Here is a 20,289-nt window from a genome sequence, read left to right as displayed (position 1 = left end):
ACTTATTATTTATTTATTCACCATTCTCTATTTCAGTTTGCAGTTTGCTGTTCATACTATGTCATATTGTATATACTGTATACCAATACACCTACCTCAGGTCATAAGGTCATAGGTCTTATTTATTTTTTCCAGCATCCTTTGCACTATGCTCCATCATACTGTGTACATGTGTACATGTATGATGTATGTGTATGTGTACCTGTATATCATATCCACTTTCAACAAGTACATAATGAGAATAATTGTTTATTCTTGCATCCTTTGCACTCTGATCACTGCACTATTTGTCAATATGTCTATATTGTTTTGTTCATAGTGTGATATATTCGTGTTGTCTATACTGCAGTTTGTTTCTGATTTTATTTTATTATTATTTTATTATTGTGTTATGGTATTTTTATATGAGTAAGCACATCATGAGCAATGTACAATCCTGAGTCAAATTCCTCGTATGTGTACACATACCTGGCAATAAAGCAACTGGAAACCACTTTGTGTACGAAAATTATATATATGAGACACAAGTACTCAGAAGTGCTAATAAACACGCCCAGCTACAACAGTAAAATGCTGCTTACACATGAATGCATCAGTCATAACAATATATCAGTCACAGGAGACAATTTTCTGAAGAACGAGTACTTTTGCTGAACTTTACTAAGTACATTTTGATGATATCACCTCTGTACTTTCACTTAATTAAGTAATGGAGTATTATTTGCATTATTGTATTGGTACTTTCACTTAAGTAATGGATCTGAGTACTTCTTCCATGACTGAGTATTCCTGCCTCCATCTTCCTGTGGAGGTACCACCAGATATAATCAGACTAACAAGCTCCCCTCGGCAGCAGAGTCTTTACGATGACCTAAGCGACTGCATGATTAACTCATAGAGCATGCAGTTGGATGAGCAGGGGACAAGATGTCATCAAACCTGATCTGCAGCATTATTAGGATCTATTCTGAAGTCTTAATGCATGTATGAGTGCTTACTATCTGCACGTGTGTGTTCATGTGAGAGGGTGTAATTGTGCATGGACTTGTATGTACCTCAGAAAGCTGTGGGCGTTTATTTCAACAGAAAGAGCAGAGCTAGAGTACTCTGCTATTCACACACGTCACACGCTACATGAACACTCCCCACTGTCTGCTGGAGGCTGGCTGGCCTGGGCCAACCTTAGCCCCTGCACTCTCCAACACCAGATGTAGGTCGCCGAGTGCTTCAGGGGCTGGGGGATGTGGTGTGTATGTGTGTGGGGGGGTGGGGGGTGGGGGGGGGAGTAATGATTGTAGTGGATGAGTTCATCATCAAGGACATGGCCCCCAGCACACTGTCTCCATTGCTGTCACATTGCATTGTCACAAACAGGCAACATGAAGCCTGACAGCCCGGCAGACCAGACCTAGGGGACTCTCACTGGTCCTCCACTGTGCCTCTCTCTCTTTTGTTTTCCTTCTCTTACATTCAGACAAGCCTCACTATGCATTAACAGCTTATTAATTAAAATGTAATAAGCAACAACAGATTTGTAATTGAATGAATCCTTACCAAAACATGTAATGCTGATTTATTTCTTAATATGGCAATAGCGATAATGATAATAAAATCCAAATACTTTATGCTCTATTAACAAGATGAGTGCAATGAATGAGTAAACTATACTTAATGCTCTGTGGCACCCAAAGGACTGGATTAACATATTTGATTAGTCTTGGTAGCAGTGTGAACTTTCCACAGGATTGAGTTTTCATTTGAAACTCCAATCAGCTGTGTATTAAATTCAATACTACATACAAATTAAAATCAGGTTTTGAGTAGGTAGTGTGTTTACACAGGAAAAAGTGACAAAAGAGAGAGAATTGCTTTACAGCCACGCTAGCAGCTCAGTGTGGCTGTGCTGAGCTAAATGCTAACATCAGTAACATGTTACAACATGGTTCACAATGACAATGCTAACATGCTAATATTTAGCAGGCGTAATGTTTATGTTCACCAAATTAGTTTAGCATGCTTTTATGCTAACATTTGCTAATTAGCTCTAAACACAGAGTACAGCTGATGGACATAAACTAAAGAAAAGTTTAAAACTGAGCACTAGATGAAAGGTTAAGGAATCACCAAAGTGATAACAATTCATGACGGAGACATGAATGTGTGCAACAAATTTTATGACAATCCATCAAATATTTGTCAAGATATTTCACTCAAGACCACAAATGTGAATCTCACGGTGCAGGAAAAATAAGAGGATCACTAAAGTCTGTATGCTTGATCCTCTAGGGAGCATGAACGTCTGGTCAAAATTGCATGGCAATGCATCTAATTGATATTGTTATTTTTCTGTCTGGACCAGGTCTGGACCAGCTAAATGACTGCAGAGCCATGGCTAAAGACATCTCCATGAAAAATATGGCTTTTTGACATTTTGAGAAATACACTACAATACAGTAAAATACTGTCAAGAAATAATCTGGCATAATAGTCCCCATAAAACCCACAATGTGTTGTTTGTACACTTTATTTTTGTACAGATTAAACAAATGAGATATCACGTGTTAATTAGTTTATATGTGCTGGTATGTTCACGTTCTTGGACAGATTCAGGCTAGCTGTTTCTCTATGTTTAGTCAAGTCTCTATGTTAAGCTAAGCTAACTTGTTGCTAGCCAAAGTTATTCTCTACACACTAATCTAATTCCTTTGCTATGCCACCAAAATTACTTTCTGATATTTCTCTGCCTAGAAATCCCTGTTTTACTTTTTCTGTCTCCATCTCTGTCCAGCACACCATTGCTCTGTGAAGACGCAGCAATCTAGGGTGAAGTTTCTCTAATCTAAACTGATTACAGTGGTGATGGCAGCTTTCCCCACTGTGTGCCAGTTTCAGCACATCCCCCAACCACTTTCTCCCTCACCTCCTCCCTCATCATCACAGCTGATTGCACCTCTGCTGAGGTCCAAATGAAGTGTTTACCCTGTCTTCACCACAGCCATAAATAGAAACCAAAGAATGGCATTCAGGCAGTGATAAAACAATGCAGAATGTTTCTACATCTGGGTTAGTGGAGTGAGCCAGTGCTTCCAAAGTTGAGATCTGCTGTGAATTGACTGAGACACACAAGAACTGACATCTTAAGGAAATGAGTTACATATGCCATAGCCAGTGATGCAAGTGGCAATAATGTATAAATAATGTACATAAATATTTCAGTTGCCTTTCACAATGTGAACTATTGTCTTAGGCTTCATCTGAGCCATTTACTGTTAATGCTGCTTTCCCTCCACACACAGTACAGCTGTTCAGCATTTGGTTTAATATGCCATCCATGAGGCAGACATTAAAGGCTGAAACATTGAAATTGGTCAAGTACGGCTTCAGTGATTCACCCTGGGTTACTCTGTGACCTCGCTGACTACTACACGCCTTGCTCTTGGAGTGATCTTTGTTGTTTGACCACTTCTAGGGAGGGTAGCAATGGTCTTTAATTTCCTGCATTTGTTCACAGTCTGTCTGTGGATTGGTGGAGTCCAAACTCTTTAGAGATAGTTTTGTAACCTTTTACAGCCTGATGAGCATCAACAACTCTTTTTCTGAGATCCTGAAAGCAAAGGTTCACATACTTTCGCCACTCACAGATATGCAATGCAGATAATTTTCCTAAATGAATAAATGACCAAGTATATTTTTTGTCTTATTTGTTAATTGGATTCTCTTGATCTACTTTGTGTGAAAATCTCAGCATGTTTAGGTCATATTTGTGCAGACATATATGTATTTTTGTCCTCATAGTTGATGTTTGAAGCAGTTAAAATGAGTAGGCATAAGGATTTGAGTGACTTTGACAAGGGCCAGATTGTCATGGCAAGATGACTGGGTCAGAGCATTTCCAAAATGGTCTGCACCTACCAAAAGTGGTCCAAGAAAGGACAAGCTGTGAACCAGTGACGGTCATGGGCAACCAAGGCTCATTTGTGCATGTGGGGAGCGAAGACTGGTCCATGTGGTTCAATCCAACAGACAAGCTACGATAGGTCAAATTGTGAGATCTTCATTATGACTAGCAGGTGGTCATATTATGGCTGATAGGTGTGTATCTCGCTTATGCTTTTAATCATCTTCGAATGTCCAATCCCCTTAATAAGCACCAATACCAAACATTTTAAATTAGTGGATCCCTACAAAACACCTGTAATAATTAATGTTAGTGTGCCGACTAGGACTGATAGAGTTAAATTTTGTTAAATGTTGAGTGCTACAACATGACAAAACACTATTTAAGAAAATACATGTTTATTGATATGAACAGCTCCGTTTGTGAATATCGATACATAATGTTGTGACACAGAAAAATAAAGCTGCATTACAAATAGATTTTCTATGGAAAATCAGAATCACTGTTGCAACTATACTGTATAATTCATAATCCAATATCAAAGCATGTAAAATATGTAGCGGTAGAACTGTCTGAACACAAAACAACTCAGTGATACTTCCCCAGTAATAATCAGACATTATTAAAAACAGCCCACATATCTGAAAAAATGAAAGAGAAATCATTCATCATCATTTTAAATGTTCCAGTATTGAAAACTCCAAGTATGCCCTTATTACCATTCCCAAAAACGTAATGAGAAAATGTAATATGGTTACAGGGCTGAGCAATATAAAGCAATATGGGAAAACAACTGTGTTAGGTATGGAAAAGGTAATGGTGGGTCAATTTCCACCGTCACATTACAGAAATCATTCACAAAAAATCTGACTGAGTATTTGCTTAGGATTTTTATTTCAAAACTGTGTATCACAATATTAACAAAGTTCCACACAATAACAATGATGGACATTGAATTACTAATATTGTTATGTTGCTCAGCCCTCGCCTATGAGACTGCGGTAATGAGAGTCAAAAAATAAAACAGTTGCACATTGCCACATATAGTATTGCAATGCAAGTTATAACGCTGCAAAAATACTATAATACTGACAAAACCTGAGAGATTAGCGTAGAGATCAGTAGCGCTCATAATGTGGTCTCTGATGATGGGAGTTATATCCCTGGTTGGAGCTTGGGGGGCGTGATTCATACCCACTTCCATGCCCATAGTGCCTGTCTCTGTCTCTCTCTCGGTCTTGGTCTCTGTCTCTGTCTCTGTCCTGCCCACGATAGTCCCCTCTCCAACCTCGGCCTCCTCCCCAACCTCGGCCTCCTCCCCAACCTCGGCCTCCGTGTCCACGGCGATCATGGTACCTAGATGGAAACAGATACAAATTTACAATCAATCTTGAACAACAGGTACTAATGCATGCAATAAATGGAATGTGTAAAAATACAGTTCGAAATTCGCATGTGCATATAAAAAGGTCAAGAAATATGGTTTCTCCAGAGTAAATCTAACTGTATTTAATGGGTTTCTCTAATTCCTTATACCAATTAAAGAAACCAGATCTCTTCTGATTAATAAATCAGGTTAGTGAACAAAGTTGACAATAACCTGGTTATTAAGTGCACATAAAAGCATTTAACAAGTAACTAAAAAGATTTTTTTAGATTTGTATTGTTATTATGTTTTTACTTTAATATTGTGTCTTTATTTTATGACCATTGCTTTAATCTTTGATTGTATGTTGCACTTTATAATGTTATGATATAATAAGACTATTTTGTAACATAAGTGAGTTGAAATCAATAAACCTGAAATGGAAAAAGCAACACTATTAAGATGATTTTAGCCCCACACTATACTGTAATTTGATGATTTCTGGTATTGCCCATTCATGTAGGACTATTTTTGGAAAGGAAAGAGCTAATAATTGGTTGGAGAAATTAAGATTGTAACCTTGAATGGACAAAGACAGAGACATGGCGTTTTTAAATTAAAAATATAAATCCTGTTTAATAGTCATGGGGAGTGCCTCTCAGCCTGTAAAAACAGTTGTATATGGCTCCTTTGGTTCTGGTGGAGCTTTTGTTAAAATGATGAATTACTACATCTGTGAAAGATAACTATAGGTTGTAAAGAAACCCCCAGGTTAATCCGACTTATTTGAAACAGAAAAACAAAGGCTAACAGTAAAATTATAATCTAACCTGCCAGTTGTAACACAGGCCTTTAAAAAACTTTCCACAAACTATAGAACCAGAGGAACTAAACAGCATGCCTCATCCCTCACATGTCCCAACTCCATGGTACTGTTCTAAATCACTGTAACATCCCTTTAACTGTAATATAGCCTCAAATACTAAGCTACATTAAAGTGTTGCAGTTATCAAATTATATCCCTCCGGTTCCAAGACCCCACAGTTTTATTTAGTTACAACTGCCATGATAAACACTAACGCTAAGTATGTAAGTTAAATTACAGATTCTGAAGTAGCTATCTCGGCCACTTTGCATTACCTGCTATCCCTGCCTCTGTGGTTACCTCCTCCACGACTCCTCCAGTCCTCGACGATGGGCGGAGGGTCAGGTGGCCGGTTCACATACTGCTGGTACTCCTGGTCCTCCGATGAAAATCTGTGGGCAAACAGCTCCTCGTACTGCGGGTTTACCGTGGTGTCAGTCATACTGCAACGACAGATTGAAAGCTAAATTACAGAACCATCGTATTAACCATTGTATTGTATATAAGATATATGTTTTTATTCTGTTTACTGGCGGATACGTCTGTTTTGACGTGTCTTCAGTTCGCTATTCTGTAAGCCACATTGCCCATGCGGAACAAGAACAAACTAGACTGAACCTGATGCGATTAGCTAACGTTAGTCATAAGATCCATACAACCATAAAACACAATAAAGCTAATGTTGAAAGCATTTTAACATGAATACACACCTTTAATCGACGTGAATTCGTTTAGCTTTTGCTACACATTAACGTTAATACATTATTGTCATAAACGCCCGGTCTGAAGAAATCCCAGTACGTCGCTAAAATGCTTCCCCCGGAACAAATGAACATATTTCAATGGTTCCGAGAGCGCGCACCTGAAAGTGATTGATACCTGTCCGTTCGAAACAGGATCAACGGTCAATATCAAATGAAAGTCTGTTATTTTTATACCAACGGCCGAGTTTAAGACCAAGTTATAGATGCATATTTTGAGATGCTATTGAGTGGCGTTGTCGCAGGAATTTTGCTATAACGTTTAACTGTTACCGTTATTTAGCTTAATTTATGAGAAAGTGCCACCTAGTGAAAGCCATCTTAGTCACTTACAACATGTAAGTGGACCTGAATTTATTATCGGTTTATATGGTTTGTGGTTTCAGACCACAGTTTCGGGTGAAACTCCGACTGAAATCGCAGACACCACAGGTTTAAAAAGTGTGGGTGGTTCGGCTCAGACAGAAGCGTGAGCAGGTGGAAGCCGCTCCGTGTCGCTGGTGCTGCCCTTCAATGAAACGCAATCCAGTCGGGGAGGAAGAAACTCTGCGCAGCGAGCAAGCAGCGAAATGCAACTTGATTCATCGGCGCCGATTGTTTGAAGGAAGCGAAGAAAAGCAATTCTGAAGTGGGATTTATCTGACGAGGTAAAACCAACAAGCAAGGATAAAAAAACTTCCTGAAATGACCGGTTCTGACTGTGAGACTGAGCTTGACAACCCGGTGAAGCGAGTTTACGAAGAAGTGCTCTCATATTTCAGTTGTCTCTCAGCAGCAAGAGGACTTGTTCGAAGCTGGCGGACGGGGAATTAACTCTTTGGACTGCTAATCATCTTTGGACTTTGCCTGCGCTTTAAAAACATTATTTTCCCCTCAACCCACGGCCAACAGAGTCTGCATATTAAAAGGAGTTGTTCCTGAAGTCAGCGGCAATGGGGTGAGTAATCCAGAAAGCGCCTCTAACGACACCTGCACTGACAGAAATGTTCTGCGTGTGTGCGGAGAAAATATAGCAAAATACCTCTACAACTGTCGAGTTTATATGTCAAGCCTCTGAATAAATTTCTTGATCACGGTCGCTGTTCCCCAGCGCTTTCCTATGCGCGCTGGGAGCTGAGGAAGACCCCAATTTGCTCGTTGATATCCAGATGATTTCGCAGAGTGGGGAAATTTAAGAGGAGATTTAAGCTGCACTTCAGCTGTCTGTGAGATATTCCGATTTGATGTGCGAAAATGCCATATTTCTAATTATGGATTTATTTTAAATATTAGGCAATCAGGTTAATTGGTCTAATTCCTCTTTTGAACACTTCAGCTCCTCCTTATCTGTCTGTAGGAGTATGGTTTTGAGAGGGAGAAGGATATGGAGGTGTCAGAGTCAACACTGCCCACTAATAAGGATACATGGTACTCCTGGGAGTGTGTGTGTGCCATCCACAGGGCTGAAGGTAGTGGTGTACTCCCACAGTTGTTTACAGGGTATATTATTTTGCCTCATAGTCATCTGTGATGGGAATGTTTGCTCTGTGGCTCAGTGCCATAGTTATGCAATCACCAGCCCACAGCTACATACATTACTAGTTTTCTTTCTGGAGTAGGCTACTGTTTGCATGGCTTTTATTTGACATAACAGATTAACAGATTGGTGTAAGTAATTCCGTTTCAAACCTGTCCTTGAGTAATTTATGTAAACTTTATGAACTGTTATACAACATGAATATATCTTCATTTATGTGAAAATATGAGGCAGGGTGTGAATGATAAGCAGCACTGTTCAGTAATTGAATAAAAAGTGCCACCCTGTGCCACGTTCATGTTTTTCCTGAGTGGACATGTTTGGTTTTTTTCATGGGCAAGAAACCAGTCCAACAGTCCTGACTCCTTCTCAAGAGTTTGGCTTACTTATCCAGCAGGTTTGAAACTGGAAGGATTCTGTAGTGTTGTGTCATGAAACTGACCCAGTGGTATGTCAGGAGCAAGGAAGGAGGTCACACCTACTGACAGACACATGACAACAAGTTTCCCTTTTCCAGGTGACTGGTTTTGGTCCTTGTCAAGTTACTAACCAGTAGCATCACTGGACAGCTGAATACTTTTGGAAGGCGGAAAGAAACAGCTCACAGGAAGTTTCATCTGGCCAGCCTGTCTGTGAACGTGCTGTTGTTTAGTCTATAAAATGTGAGAAGAGCAAATTCTCAGACTTGCTTAAGAAATTCCAAAAACTATCACATTTGTTGGTGATTGATTTTCTTTAAATCAGTTCATTGTTCCAACCATATTTGAATCAGCGGATTATGAATTGGATAATCAATTAAGTCTATAACATGTGAGAAAATAGAGAAGAATGCCCATCACAAGTTGTTTTGTCTGATCAGCAGCCCAACACCCCAAATTAGTCAGTAATAATAGTTATTATAGAAGACCAAGATAATCAGAAAATATTCACATTTAAGAAGCTGCAACCAGCAGATGTTTGTCATATGACTTTTATCTATTAATAATCATTTCTAGGCTTGCAACTAGTGAGTCAATGATTTTAGTAATCGATTAATCTGCAGGTAAACTTTTTAATTAATTTCATTAAAAACTGAAACAAAATGCTCATTGTAGTGTCCCAAAGCCAAAAGTGTCATCATTAAATTGCTGGTTTTCCCTAACCTGCACTTCAAATTCTAAAAATATTCAGGTTCTTATTGAATGTGGCAAAGTGAAGCAGGACGCCATCACAATTGAGAAGCTGAAACTAGAGAACTGTTGCCGTTTCGTTTTTGTAAAACTACTTAACATGGTAATATCATTTTTCTGTCAATCACTAATCAGTTAATTGTTTCATCTGTAATCATTTAAGCTCTAAATCTGATTATAAAAACAGTTTAAATAGTAATGTTCCACAAACTGGTTCCATAGTTTGTGGCTGTTTTACAACTGACCAGTTAGACTGTAATTGTACGTTAGCCGTCATATTTCTATTCATATGGGTGCTTAATTACGCAATATATTCCCCCTTGATTACACTTTGTAATGATGCAATGTGTCCTGCCCTAAGTGACCAGTCAATAAAGATAAAATTGTGTGTTTGGGGGTAGGAACTATAGATCGTTTGTGGTGTTTGTTGCAGGTGTTCCTTTGTCCCTGAGGCTCTTGGCTCCTGGAGTTATAGATTAACTATAAATCACAAACACATTAAAACCCTCAGTATTTTGTCCCTTTCCTACCATAGGTTATTGATCATGTGATCTATCAGTACCCCCTTGACCTTGACACATTTGTTATTGATCACAGCCTATCTATCTATCTATCTATCTATCTATCTATCTATCTGAATTTAAAGAGGTTGAGGATATTATGATGTTAACAATGGGAGAATAAAGTGCTTGTAATTGTATTTTTAAGTACAGTTTCACAGCTTAAGCGTTGCATCTCTGGAATTATACCAAAATAAACCTCAGATTGCAAGACAGCCCCTTCCGACTTAATAAACAGTCACACAAACCGCAATGCAATCAGCATATTGCTATTTAAAATAAGCCATGGTAGGAGCAGCCCTAACACAGGGATATATGATAATCTCTTGGCTGGCTATAGAATGACAGCTAAAGGATTAACACTCATTGATTAGGCTCTGTGACATGTGACTTGGCATTGTGTCTCTTGGCTGCTCAAGCAGGAGAGTGGACTTTAAGCTTAATCTGAGTGAGTGTTCTGTGTCTGTGGCTGAAGCCTGGAGGTGAAGGTTGTAGAGGTGCTGTAGGGGTGTAGAAGCAGGTCTCACTGTTAAAGAATCGTGGGTAAATGAAAGGGGACAGACTGACGGTGGATTGGACGTCTCCTCACCAGATGGTTGAGGCCTGGGAGGCCATCTGCTGTCATGCTGTGCTTCTGGGGAGACTTCCTCACTTCCTTTTTCTCTGAGCTCTCAGATTAAGTTGGGCTCTGCATCCTATTGCCTCAATGAGATGGAGAGGGACCTGCTGTGGTTGCTGCTTTGAATTTGGCCTGCTGCCTTTGTCGCGATGAGCTGTACTGGCATGAGGTACAGTTCAGCATAGTATATGATAATAATCATGAAGGTCACTTTTTAATAATGACAATTAAAAACAGTGATAAAATAATTTGAAACTGACATTAGGAAGATTAAAAATGTCACACAAATGTTGTACAGTACTGTACCAATATATAAAAATGTCCCAAGATGACGAAAATAACTAATATGTTTTAAGATATTACTGGCACACAACAGTTTTTTTTCTTTGCTTTTTCTTGTGAATACTGCACATTTCACGTCTTCAAGGTTCTGAAAAACATTAAAATAAGAGAAGAGAAAAAAATACCCACTTATAGACAATGCAACATTTTAAGGATCCCCAAGCTAAAAAGCATGGGAAAACACTGGTTTAGTCTATAAAATATCCCATCATGAGTTCTGTAAGCCCAAGGTGACATCTTAAATGACCTGCTTTGTCAGGCTAACAACTTAAAACCCAGACGTTCAATTAAAAATGTTATAAATACATAGAAAATGCAGCAAATGTTTGACATTTTTGCTTGATTGTCAAAATTGTTAATTTGTTTTGTCAGTCAGCTAATTGATTTGTCAACTAAATGAAAAACAATAAAACACTTCAAATAGACCTAGCCAAAATGCGATAATCTCAATCACTGTCAATCATTTGTTCTCACTTTAACAACATTTCAGTCCTGAGATCTTCATGAATTATCCCTGATGAAGTTCTGAGGACTGGAACGTTAGTAAAGTGAGTACAAGGGATCAATTTCACTCGTGTGAGTGTGTGGGATTTTTGTTTTTTAATTCTTGGTTTGACAAACCTGTCAATAAGACTTTCTGCTGTGTAAGAAGTAGAGCTGCAATGATTAGTTCACTTAAACAATTAGTTGATTGAAAGAAAATTGCCAACTATTTTCATAATCGATTAATCATTTCAGTTATTTTTTTAAGCAAAAATGTCAAACATGGTATCATCTCAAATGTATAGATTTGCGGCCATTCTTTCTCATTTATTTTAGTTAATGAAGAGTCTTTGGGTTTTGGACAAAAGCAGGAATTTGAAGATGTCACTTTAGGCCCTGTTGTGATTTTTATTTTATTTATTTTTTTCACAATTATTTGCAATTTTCTAGACAAAATGAGTAATTGTGAAAATAATCGGCAGATTAATTGATAATGGAAAATATTTGTTAGTTGCAGCCCTAGTAAGACGTTTGTTGAAATAACCAGTGGTGGACGAAAGTACTATTACCACACTGAAAAAAATGCTCTGTTAGAAGTAAAAGTACTGCATGTTTTTATCAGGAAAATGTACTTGTTTGTCACAATAACCCAGAGCCCAAAGTAATCAAACAGTTATGAATGAAATGTTTTTGCATGAAGATTAAATGATGAAAATAGTGGCAAATTTATTTTCTGTTGTTTCAGCTGTACTTGTATAAACTGTTGGGTAGCGTCATATTTTATAAACTCTTCATATGTTTTGCTTGTAAAAAGCTTAATTTGTACTGTAACTACTAAAGCTGTCAGTCTAGATAACTGTAGTGAAGTAAAAAGTACAATATTTCCCTTTTGAGATAGTAGAGTAGATGTAGAAAGTGTCATGAAAAGAAAATACTAAAGTAAAGTACAGGTACCTCAAATTTGTATGCAAGTACAGTACTATATGTACTTACTGTCCACCACTTGTAATAACTTTCTATTGAAGCTGAAATGACTTAAAAACAAACATTTAAAATCACTGGTGATGAAACGGAGTTGAAACAGCTGTCTTTTTCCTTTGATAAATCCTTTGAGTTCTGCTACACAGCATTTCAGTTTTAAATATGTGTTTCACTAAACGGGGATCTTGGAGTCCAGGTTATTGAATGTTACAGTATCTGCGGGCAAACCTGCCCTTGTTTGACCTCCTGACATCATTAGTAGAACATTGTGTTTATGCGATAAAAGCCCAGGTGGTGCTGTAGTGATGATCCCGCAGCACTTTCCTCTCCTGCCTACTTTGCTCATTCACTCAGACAAAACACAGCTCTCACTAATAAGGCAGCTCTGCTCTCCAGCAGTCCTAGTAAAAATGATGCAGAGCCTCAACTCTGTTCATCTGACATATGAACAGGATTACACTGGCTAATGAGAATTCAAATTAATAAATTCCGTTTTTACATGTTCACAAGTGAGTGCCATTTTAGTCTTCACAACACATTTGTTTCTAATTTGTCCCCAGATTTGTGCACCTTGTGAGCCAGATATGAGTTTCTCATTTTCTGTCTGTAACAGATTTGGGAGATGTTCTTTTGTTACCTCATTGCCACAGAAAAGTCAATTGTGACTTAGTGTATTGTTGTCAGCAGCACGAGCAGAGAAAGTGAGGAAGGATAAGTTTCAGTGTTCATCCCCCTACTGTACTGTAGTTATTTGACAAGTGAAAATGCAGCTTTTGTCACTGAAGTTCTTTGAACAGACAGAAATGCAAATTCCTTGTTTTTCGTCAGACCACTTAGGTTCAAGGACAGAATTTTATACATATTCTGCTAGCAGTATAGTAAGTAATTGACATAGCCAGAGTGCGCTTTCATCAGGTCACTGTATTATAATAATAATAATAATAATAATAAAGTGGTGCATTTTACTGAAAATGTCTGTTCAGGTTTGGGTTTTGCCTCTGGAGGATTCAGAGGGGGGAATAGTTCTAAAAAGGCAAATGACTTTATGAAGTCCCACTGGCAGAGAGATGTTGTCTCGCTAATGAAGAGATCCTATTATAGCGTTACTGGCTCATTCATTCATATTGTGCCTGTGGGTCTTCATCTAATAGTACCTAGATGTACAGCTGACTAGTTCTGTTTCGTCCTCAGCCCATTTCACACTCCAAACATGGTGTAACACCCAGACATTGTGTGTTGATGCTATCTCTTTGCTGACCTATTTAGAGACTTACCTCCATAACAATACCGCCAGTTAAGAAAAAGCCTAGACTTATTTTACTAATGTTTCACTGCACAGTGTCATGTCGTCAACTTATCACATAAAAGGAATAAAAATAATGAAATATAGCATACATACTGTAAGTACATTTGTCTTTTTAATTATATGCGTTGCCACGTGTGATGCGTGACGTCTGGAGCTGCTAAAGTAACATTATGTTCACTCTTTATAGGAACGTGAAGAATGTTGCAGTGCGCATATCAGAAGCTGATGAAACTGCTGATTCCTGTTAAACAGGTTACAAAGCCTGTTCGAGTTTTGAACTCAGATTCCCACGTCACTTGTCGATATCTAAACCTCTGACATGTGTCTCTTTTATTCAGATAGAGAGGTAGATGATGAGGAAAGTTTTGTTTGGGGATTGAGCCTGCAGCGGATTCTTAAACAAAATATATCTGGACGAGGCTGTTTTCTCACTTGACTGAAAAACATACCTGAATTCCACAGGTGTAGCAGAACACAAATGCAATGTGACTGCAACCCCTCGCATTAAAATCACCATTCAAACTCTCAGTCAAAGATAGAAGCCGGCTGCTGTTCTTCACACTTCCTCTCAGGACACGGTGTCATCCTGCATCATTTTAAAATGTCGTCTTTGAGCAGCAGGATTATCCTTCTCTTAGCAAACTTCACTTTAACTCTGGAGAATATGGTGTTTAGGTAAACCCCAGGTGGTGATCAAGCCAACATTTGAAAGGATTTAAGAGAGGCAGGCAGGCTTAGTCGCGCATCACTCACAATATTGCTGCTCCATATTCCTCAGAGGTAATATAGTGCAGTTATTTATCATACTAACATGGCAGCCTTTTGCTAACTCACTTCCTCCCTAGAATCGAAATCATAGTGGGGGGGGGTCTTGATTTTGTGTGATGTAGATTCATTAAATTTTAAAAAAGTATCTTTATCTATATGTACAACCCAGAGCTTTTTCAACAGTTTGTCTTAGTCCTCAAGTATCTGGCTGTCAGTGCATTCCTTCGTTTTTATTTTTTTGCCGGTAAAGAACACGACTGCTGTATCAGTGTGGATGGGCCTGAGGTGGGTGTGTAGGTGTGCGTTGGCACAGACAGTGCAGATTTACTCAAACCTGCTCCCCACACATAGAAACACACATGTAAATTATTTAAAGCACCAGATGGGGACAGAGCACCCAGCACGAAAAAGAATTCAGCGGTCATAAAGTCCCAAATGTCGTCCCCCCCCCCCCCCACACACACACAGTACAATCAATCAAACCTAATGCTTTTTATCTCGGAAAAGCAGATCACTGGATTCCACCAGCAGTTGTGTGAGTGCATCCATGTGTTCAGCAGTGGCCTTTCACTTCTCTTCCCCTGCCAGTGTGAGCTGGCTCCAGACACTGCCACTGCAAAGGTCAGCGTGTGTGCGCGCTTGTGTACGTAAAGCGACAACAGTGATCTGTGTAATGGGTTTTGTTGTTCCCAAAACAGATGAAGACTGAGATTAGGCTTAAAGGGGACAGTGAATGTATTAGGCTTTCATTTCTGTGAGAACCATAATCCCAATGGAAGTAAAAGCTTTATTAGCTCATGAATTTTGCCTGCCTGTCTGCCTGACATTATTTTCACCAGGAACTCATGGTAGTGTATTAAAGTAATACTGAGCTGAATGTCCTCTTGACAACAATGGTACCATCTGTACCCTGTTAATGAAATGTCAAACCTTGACATACAGGATGAGGAGTTATGTTTCTGCTAGCTTTAACAGCCGTTTGTTTGGAATTATGTTAGTGACTTTTTAAGAACATGCTCTCAGATGATTAAGATTTAGGCTTATTTTTCTAAGCACACCCCTGTGTTCTAAAAATGCAATATTAGTAATGGTTTATATTGTGCATGAATGATTTGTTTTGCCACGCCAAGCAAAGTGTGGCTGTGCCCCTGTTTCCAGCTCAGCACCCATGTGCCCACTTCACACATATTATGTCGCTAAAGTTAACCAAGGCCAAGAAGGGAAAGCAAATACTAGAAAGTATCAGGATTTCACCAAGTTTACAACACAAAACTGATGTAGGAAGTTTTCTAGAAAAGCTCTCTCCTGGGAGCATGTTTGTAACCAAGTGGGAAGACCATGTACAGTGACCTCTTGTCATATCTTTTGACATATGTGTTTTCAGTAGCCCTGTTCTGAAGCTAATCTGAAGCATAAGGGATTTACTCACAGAGGCAAATTCAGTACTTGCGGTGCTTTTGCGCAGTTCAGCCAATTGCAAACCGTCTTGACAGCACTGATTTTTGAGGGAATGTAGAGGGAGAGTAGGGAGAGTCTAAAATGAAGAATAATAAGAATAATTATATATAATATAAATAAATTGCACCTTTTAATTTTAATATAAATGCACATGCATGAGTGCTTCACCATACACATTCCTTCTGTTGATCAACAGTTAGCAGAAATATAGTACCAACAGTGGCAGTGAGGATGAAGGCTGTTGGCAAACATGGATGTAAACAATACAGGAATTAAAATGTAAAAGAAAAAAACACCAGAACAGATGTTTTATTAAGACTCAGCACATTTGTTAGACCTCTAGGAGGCACACAATATGTTTAAGTGAGAAACGCTGAATATAAACATAACTTTTTACAAGACTTCACCTTCATTTATTGATCGGTTAGCAATCAATAGTGCATGTAATAAATACATCACGAAGCACGAATTACCCAGTGACACCTATTAGTGTGACAATGCACAAGAGCCATTGAGAGGACGAGGAAAAACATCCAACAACACATTTTCTGGAAAAAGAAGAGACGGGGGCGACTTGACATGCAAAAGATGCCAGGACAGCCCAGTAAACTAAATACTTTACTGCATAGATTACAAGATAAGATGACAAAGAGAAGCACTGCGAGAGAAACGCTGAGGTAATTGGCCAACTTTTCCAAGTAGGCTATAAAGAGGTGTGCTCTAAGTAAACTTCACCCTGGCTGAAAGACACATTCACTCCACATTTTGATTCCCAGCAAGATAAGTACTTCCCATCTGTCTCCCCCATATTCTTCATCGACATTCATTATTGAGTTCTTGAGGTGTCCTCTGATCCCTCTCATGCACTCGCTCCACTTAATTATCCCTCACTCTTGGAACTTTATAGAAGAGCATCACAACCACCTGCACTCCCCTTTTTAAAACGACTTCCAGTGGATAATTTAAACCTGCTATGTCCAGTCCCTGTAAAGCACTACCATAAATGGAGTGCAACTAGTTTTTTCTCTTTCAGCTGTGGTCATCTTTTAGTGTAGAGTGCCTTCATAGTTTGTAAGGAACTGAGGATATGCTTGTGCTGCATGCAGATGTGGTTATTTTTACCACAAGCTGCACTTACTTGTCGTAGAAATATTCTTAGATGTGACAACATGGCATTTGAATCTCGTAAAGCAAGAAAAGTATGAAAAAGAAAATTCTTGTCTTTAAAGTATTTAACAGTAGTAAAGCTTACATAGATTTTCCCTATGTAATTTTTATTAATCAAAATGAACACAATAGCTGGAAAAAGACCAAGTTTGTAGACTTTTTCAACATTTGATTAAACACCTGTATTAACTATATTGGACCAGTTAAAGTACTATAAGTCTATAGTGCACTGTTCACTTTGATGCTGTAAACAGAAAACATAGAAAGAGGGGAAGAGGATTTTTTAAAACCTATTTCTCAACAGCACTCAACTCTCAACATTCGAGTCAGGGTGTGTGTGTGCGTGTGTGTATGTGTGTGTGTGTGTGTACACAAGTGACACAGAGAGAGGAAAATCAGTGTCTAGAGAGAGAGAGATGCGTCTGTGTGTTTGTTTATGTCATATAGAGGAGGAGCATTTTCTCTGTGTTTTTTCAGTCTGCAGTCATTCAAGTTTAACAGGCGGTCTGATTCTGCTCCTTCATCCCCATGTTGATGCTCTTCTGAATCACATGGGCAGCTAGCTGCTCATTGCTTGGAGGCAGATTACTTCAGCCTCTCAAAGATAGATGACATGATTTTGAACTTTTCCCCATTGCAGTCATTGTTATGTTTTGATAGCTAATTCCATTTCAGATTTGGCTCCAAGTTTGTAAAAAAAACTTTACTTTGTAAGTTAAACCTAAACAGATTGTATAAGGGACTCAGACGGATTTGGATTCAGTAAGATTTGATTATGGATTCGGATTAGATAAAATGATCAAACACACCACTAGGAAGGACAGAAACTCAACTTGAGTTATGTGAATGCTGGCTATAATGGGTCACTGAGATGATTCAGAAGCTCAGTTGTCAAAATAGATGGAAGTGATGTTAACAATGTTTCCCAATACAGTTATAGTTTGCTCTATAAAGGTGGTGCACCATTGGTGTTATTACAGGATTAATGTCAGAGTTTTAATTGAAAACATTATTTTACCATTGACTTTAATAGCTTTTTGATGCCTTTTAATCCTCATAGTACTCACACCACTCATTACTGTGTTGGTGTTGGAAGAACTTACAGCTGCTGGTATGCCATGTGAAATGCTCCTCCTCTGAAGTCGCCTCAGTTTTTTGTGACAGTCAGTACCAGCCAAAGAAAAAAAACAAATAGAGCACTGCTGAAATTAGTTTGTTTTCTTCTATCAAAATAATGAGATTATTTAGTATGATATCAACCTCTTGTTTTTTTAATATTGGAAATTTTGAAGTTGGTGTTTTTCTTTTTGCAAGACGACAGCAAGTCTTGACTACAGGTAGATAATTGTCTTGAATGTATCCAAAGAAGGTTAAGTCAAGGGCAACTGGACTTGGTTGAAGATACTAGAAGACGTTTTGTCCCTCATCCAAGAGAGTTCTTCAGTTCTGAAATGACTAGTAGGGAAACTCAGCTATTTAACCTCTGTGGGGTCATTTGTCATCGATACCGCTGGTTCATTAGTGCTCCTGGCAGCAGGGGTGGCAACAGTTGTTATGGTCGTTAGAACCACCCGTGGCCAAGTCTGAACGACCATCTTTGCCTAAGGCCAAGACGTAACATTTAAGTTTCCTGGGAAGTGATGAAAGGACAGCATTGTAGGTGGGGGATAAGTGGTGGCGTAGACCCCTTTCTCTGTTCAGCGACTGCTTCTCAACCCGGGTGTAAATGGCTTCCTTGACCCCTCTTTCAAACCATCCATCCTCTCTTTCTAAAATGTGCATCCTGGAGTTTCCCTACTAGTCTTCTCAGAACTGAAGAAGTCTCTTGGATGAGGACGAAACATCTTCTTGTACTTCAACCAAGTCCAGTTGCCCTTGACTTAACCTTCTTTAGATAACTATGACCTGGATGACTGAGAACCTTTACAGACATCTCGAATGTATTTGGTGCACAGGGCAAAGTGCATGTACACACTTGTGCACAGTCTCGCACAAACACCTAGATATGTGTTAGCGTCACCTATGGGAGGGGAGGGGGTGTTGATGTGCTAATGGCTTTGGGTTGCTATAAGGCTTTAGGGTTTGTGTTACATTATCACCAGCCCGTCCGTGCTGACTCTCTAAGGACTCGGCATCTCTGGAGACACTGCACAGTATCTCTGCAGGCATAATGTAATATTAAGAACTCAGTTCTTAAGTGATCCTTCTCTCATATTGTCCCTCTCCTCTTTCCTTTGCTTTCCAGGGAGCAGCCGATCTACACCACTAGGGCCCATGTCTTCCAAATCGACCCAACCACTAAGAAGAACTGGGTTCCTGCCAGCAAGATGGCCGTCACTGTCTCCTATTTTTATGACAGCACACGTAACAGCTACCGCATCATCAGCGTGGATGGATCCAAGGTATGAATGCGTGCATACTGTGTGTCTGTGTGTAACCATATCAGAAAGAGATGATGGGAAAACATTTAACTTCTCTCAGGACAGACACTTGAGGCTGAGGAAAGAGCACTCAAAGCCACAACTGAACAAAAGGAATTATGAAGTGTATTAATGTTACATGTGCAGCTCCCATTGGTCAGCATCAACCTAAGATTGGAACAATGTGATATTTTTGTGCCCTGCTGCTTGTGTTGTGAGGAAAGTAATTTATCGCTGCCTGTTTTCCCTTACATGAAACCAAACTCCATATATAAAAGACACATATACATATGTGTAAAACAACAACTCAGCAACACATTTTGTTAGTTTTGAAAAGGCCAGAATATTGAGAAAAATGGCCATCACAATTTCTCAGACTGCAAGGTGATGTTTTCAAATTGATTATTTTGTCTAACAGTTCAAAATCCAAACATAATCCATATACAAATATATAAAGAGAGTAGAACATTTCCACAGTTTAAGAACTGAAACTTGTGTAGACTCAGCATATTTTTCTTGATAAATGACAAACAAGATCAGTAGTTTAGTCAGGACAACTTTCATCAAAGAAACCGATATTTGCGCCACTGTAGTTATGTTTGGCGGTGTG

At 38.9% G+C, this 20,289-nt stretch overlaps 2 protein-coding genes across 4 annotated transcripts in view; one reads left to right on the top strand and one right to left on the bottom strand.

The window, feature by feature from the left end:
• Positions 1 to 4,279: 4,279 nt before the first annotated feature.
• Positions 4,280 to 8,054, bottom strand: LOC119890031 (RNA guanine-N7 methyltransferase activating subunit-like). 2 transcript variants are annotated; one of them, XM_038701037.1, is made up of 3 exons: positions 7,912 to 8,054; positions 6,405 to 6,572; positions 4,280 to 5,254 (listed from the first exon to the last, which is right to left on the bottom strand). In XM_038701037.1, the coding sequence occupies exons 2-3, from the start codon at positions 6,569 to 6,571 to the stop codon at positions 5,017 to 5,019; spliced, it is 405 nt and encodes a 134-aa protein (XP_038556965.1). In that variant the 5' UTR covers position 6,572; positions 7,912 to 8,054; the 3' UTR covers positions 4,280 to 5,016. The 2 variants fall into 2 exon arrangements, with proteins under 2 accessions (XP_038556965.1, XP_038556964.1); XM_038701036.1 differs by lacking the exon at positions 7,912 to 8,054 and adding an exon at positions 6,840 to 6,986.
• Positions 7,180 to 20,289, top strand: part of homer2 (homer scaffold protein 2) — a 32,447-nt gene continuing 19,337 nt past the window's right edge. Inside the window, exons 1-2 of one of the 2 annotated variants that reach the window (XM_038701035.1) lie at positions 7,180 to 7,827; positions 19,505 to 19,661. In XM_038701035.1, the coding sequence (XP_038556963.1) occupies positions 7,823 to 7,827; positions 19,505 to 19,661 (162 nt within the window). In that variant the 5' untranslated portion in view covers positions 7,180 to 7,822. Of the gene's footprint in view, positions 7,828 to 10,705; positions 10,924 to 19,504; positions 19,662 to 20,289 lie in introns of those variants that run through there. The other variant, XM_038701034.1, reaches the window with a different exon arrangement.

The sequence above is a fragment of the Micropterus salmoides genome, unplaced genomic scaffold, assembly GCF_014851395.1.
Source record: "Micropterus salmoides isolate LMB-PRFRI ecotype aquatic unplaced genomic scaffold, ASM1485139v1 Ms_hic_scaffold_6, whole genome shotgun sequence".
In the NCBI taxonomy this organism is placed as follows: domain Eukaryota; kingdom Metazoa; phylum Chordata; class Actinopteri; order Centrarchiformes; family Centrarchidae; genus Micropterus; species Micropterus salmoides.
The sequence above is the reverse complement of the archived record's forward strand: the minus strand, read 5'-3'. Positions and strand labels throughout refer to the sequence as shown.

Bases quoted from the DNA above. Each gene is read 5' to 3' on its own strand.
- LOC119890031 (XM_038701037.1), bottom strand. From the start codon at position 6,571: ATGACTGACACCACGGTAAACCCGCAGTACGAGGAGCTGTTTGCCCAC. The intron at 5,255-6,404 runs GTAATGCAAAGT...GTTTCCATCTAG, and splicing joins CACAGAGGCAGGGATAGCAG to GTACCATGATCGCCGTGGAC.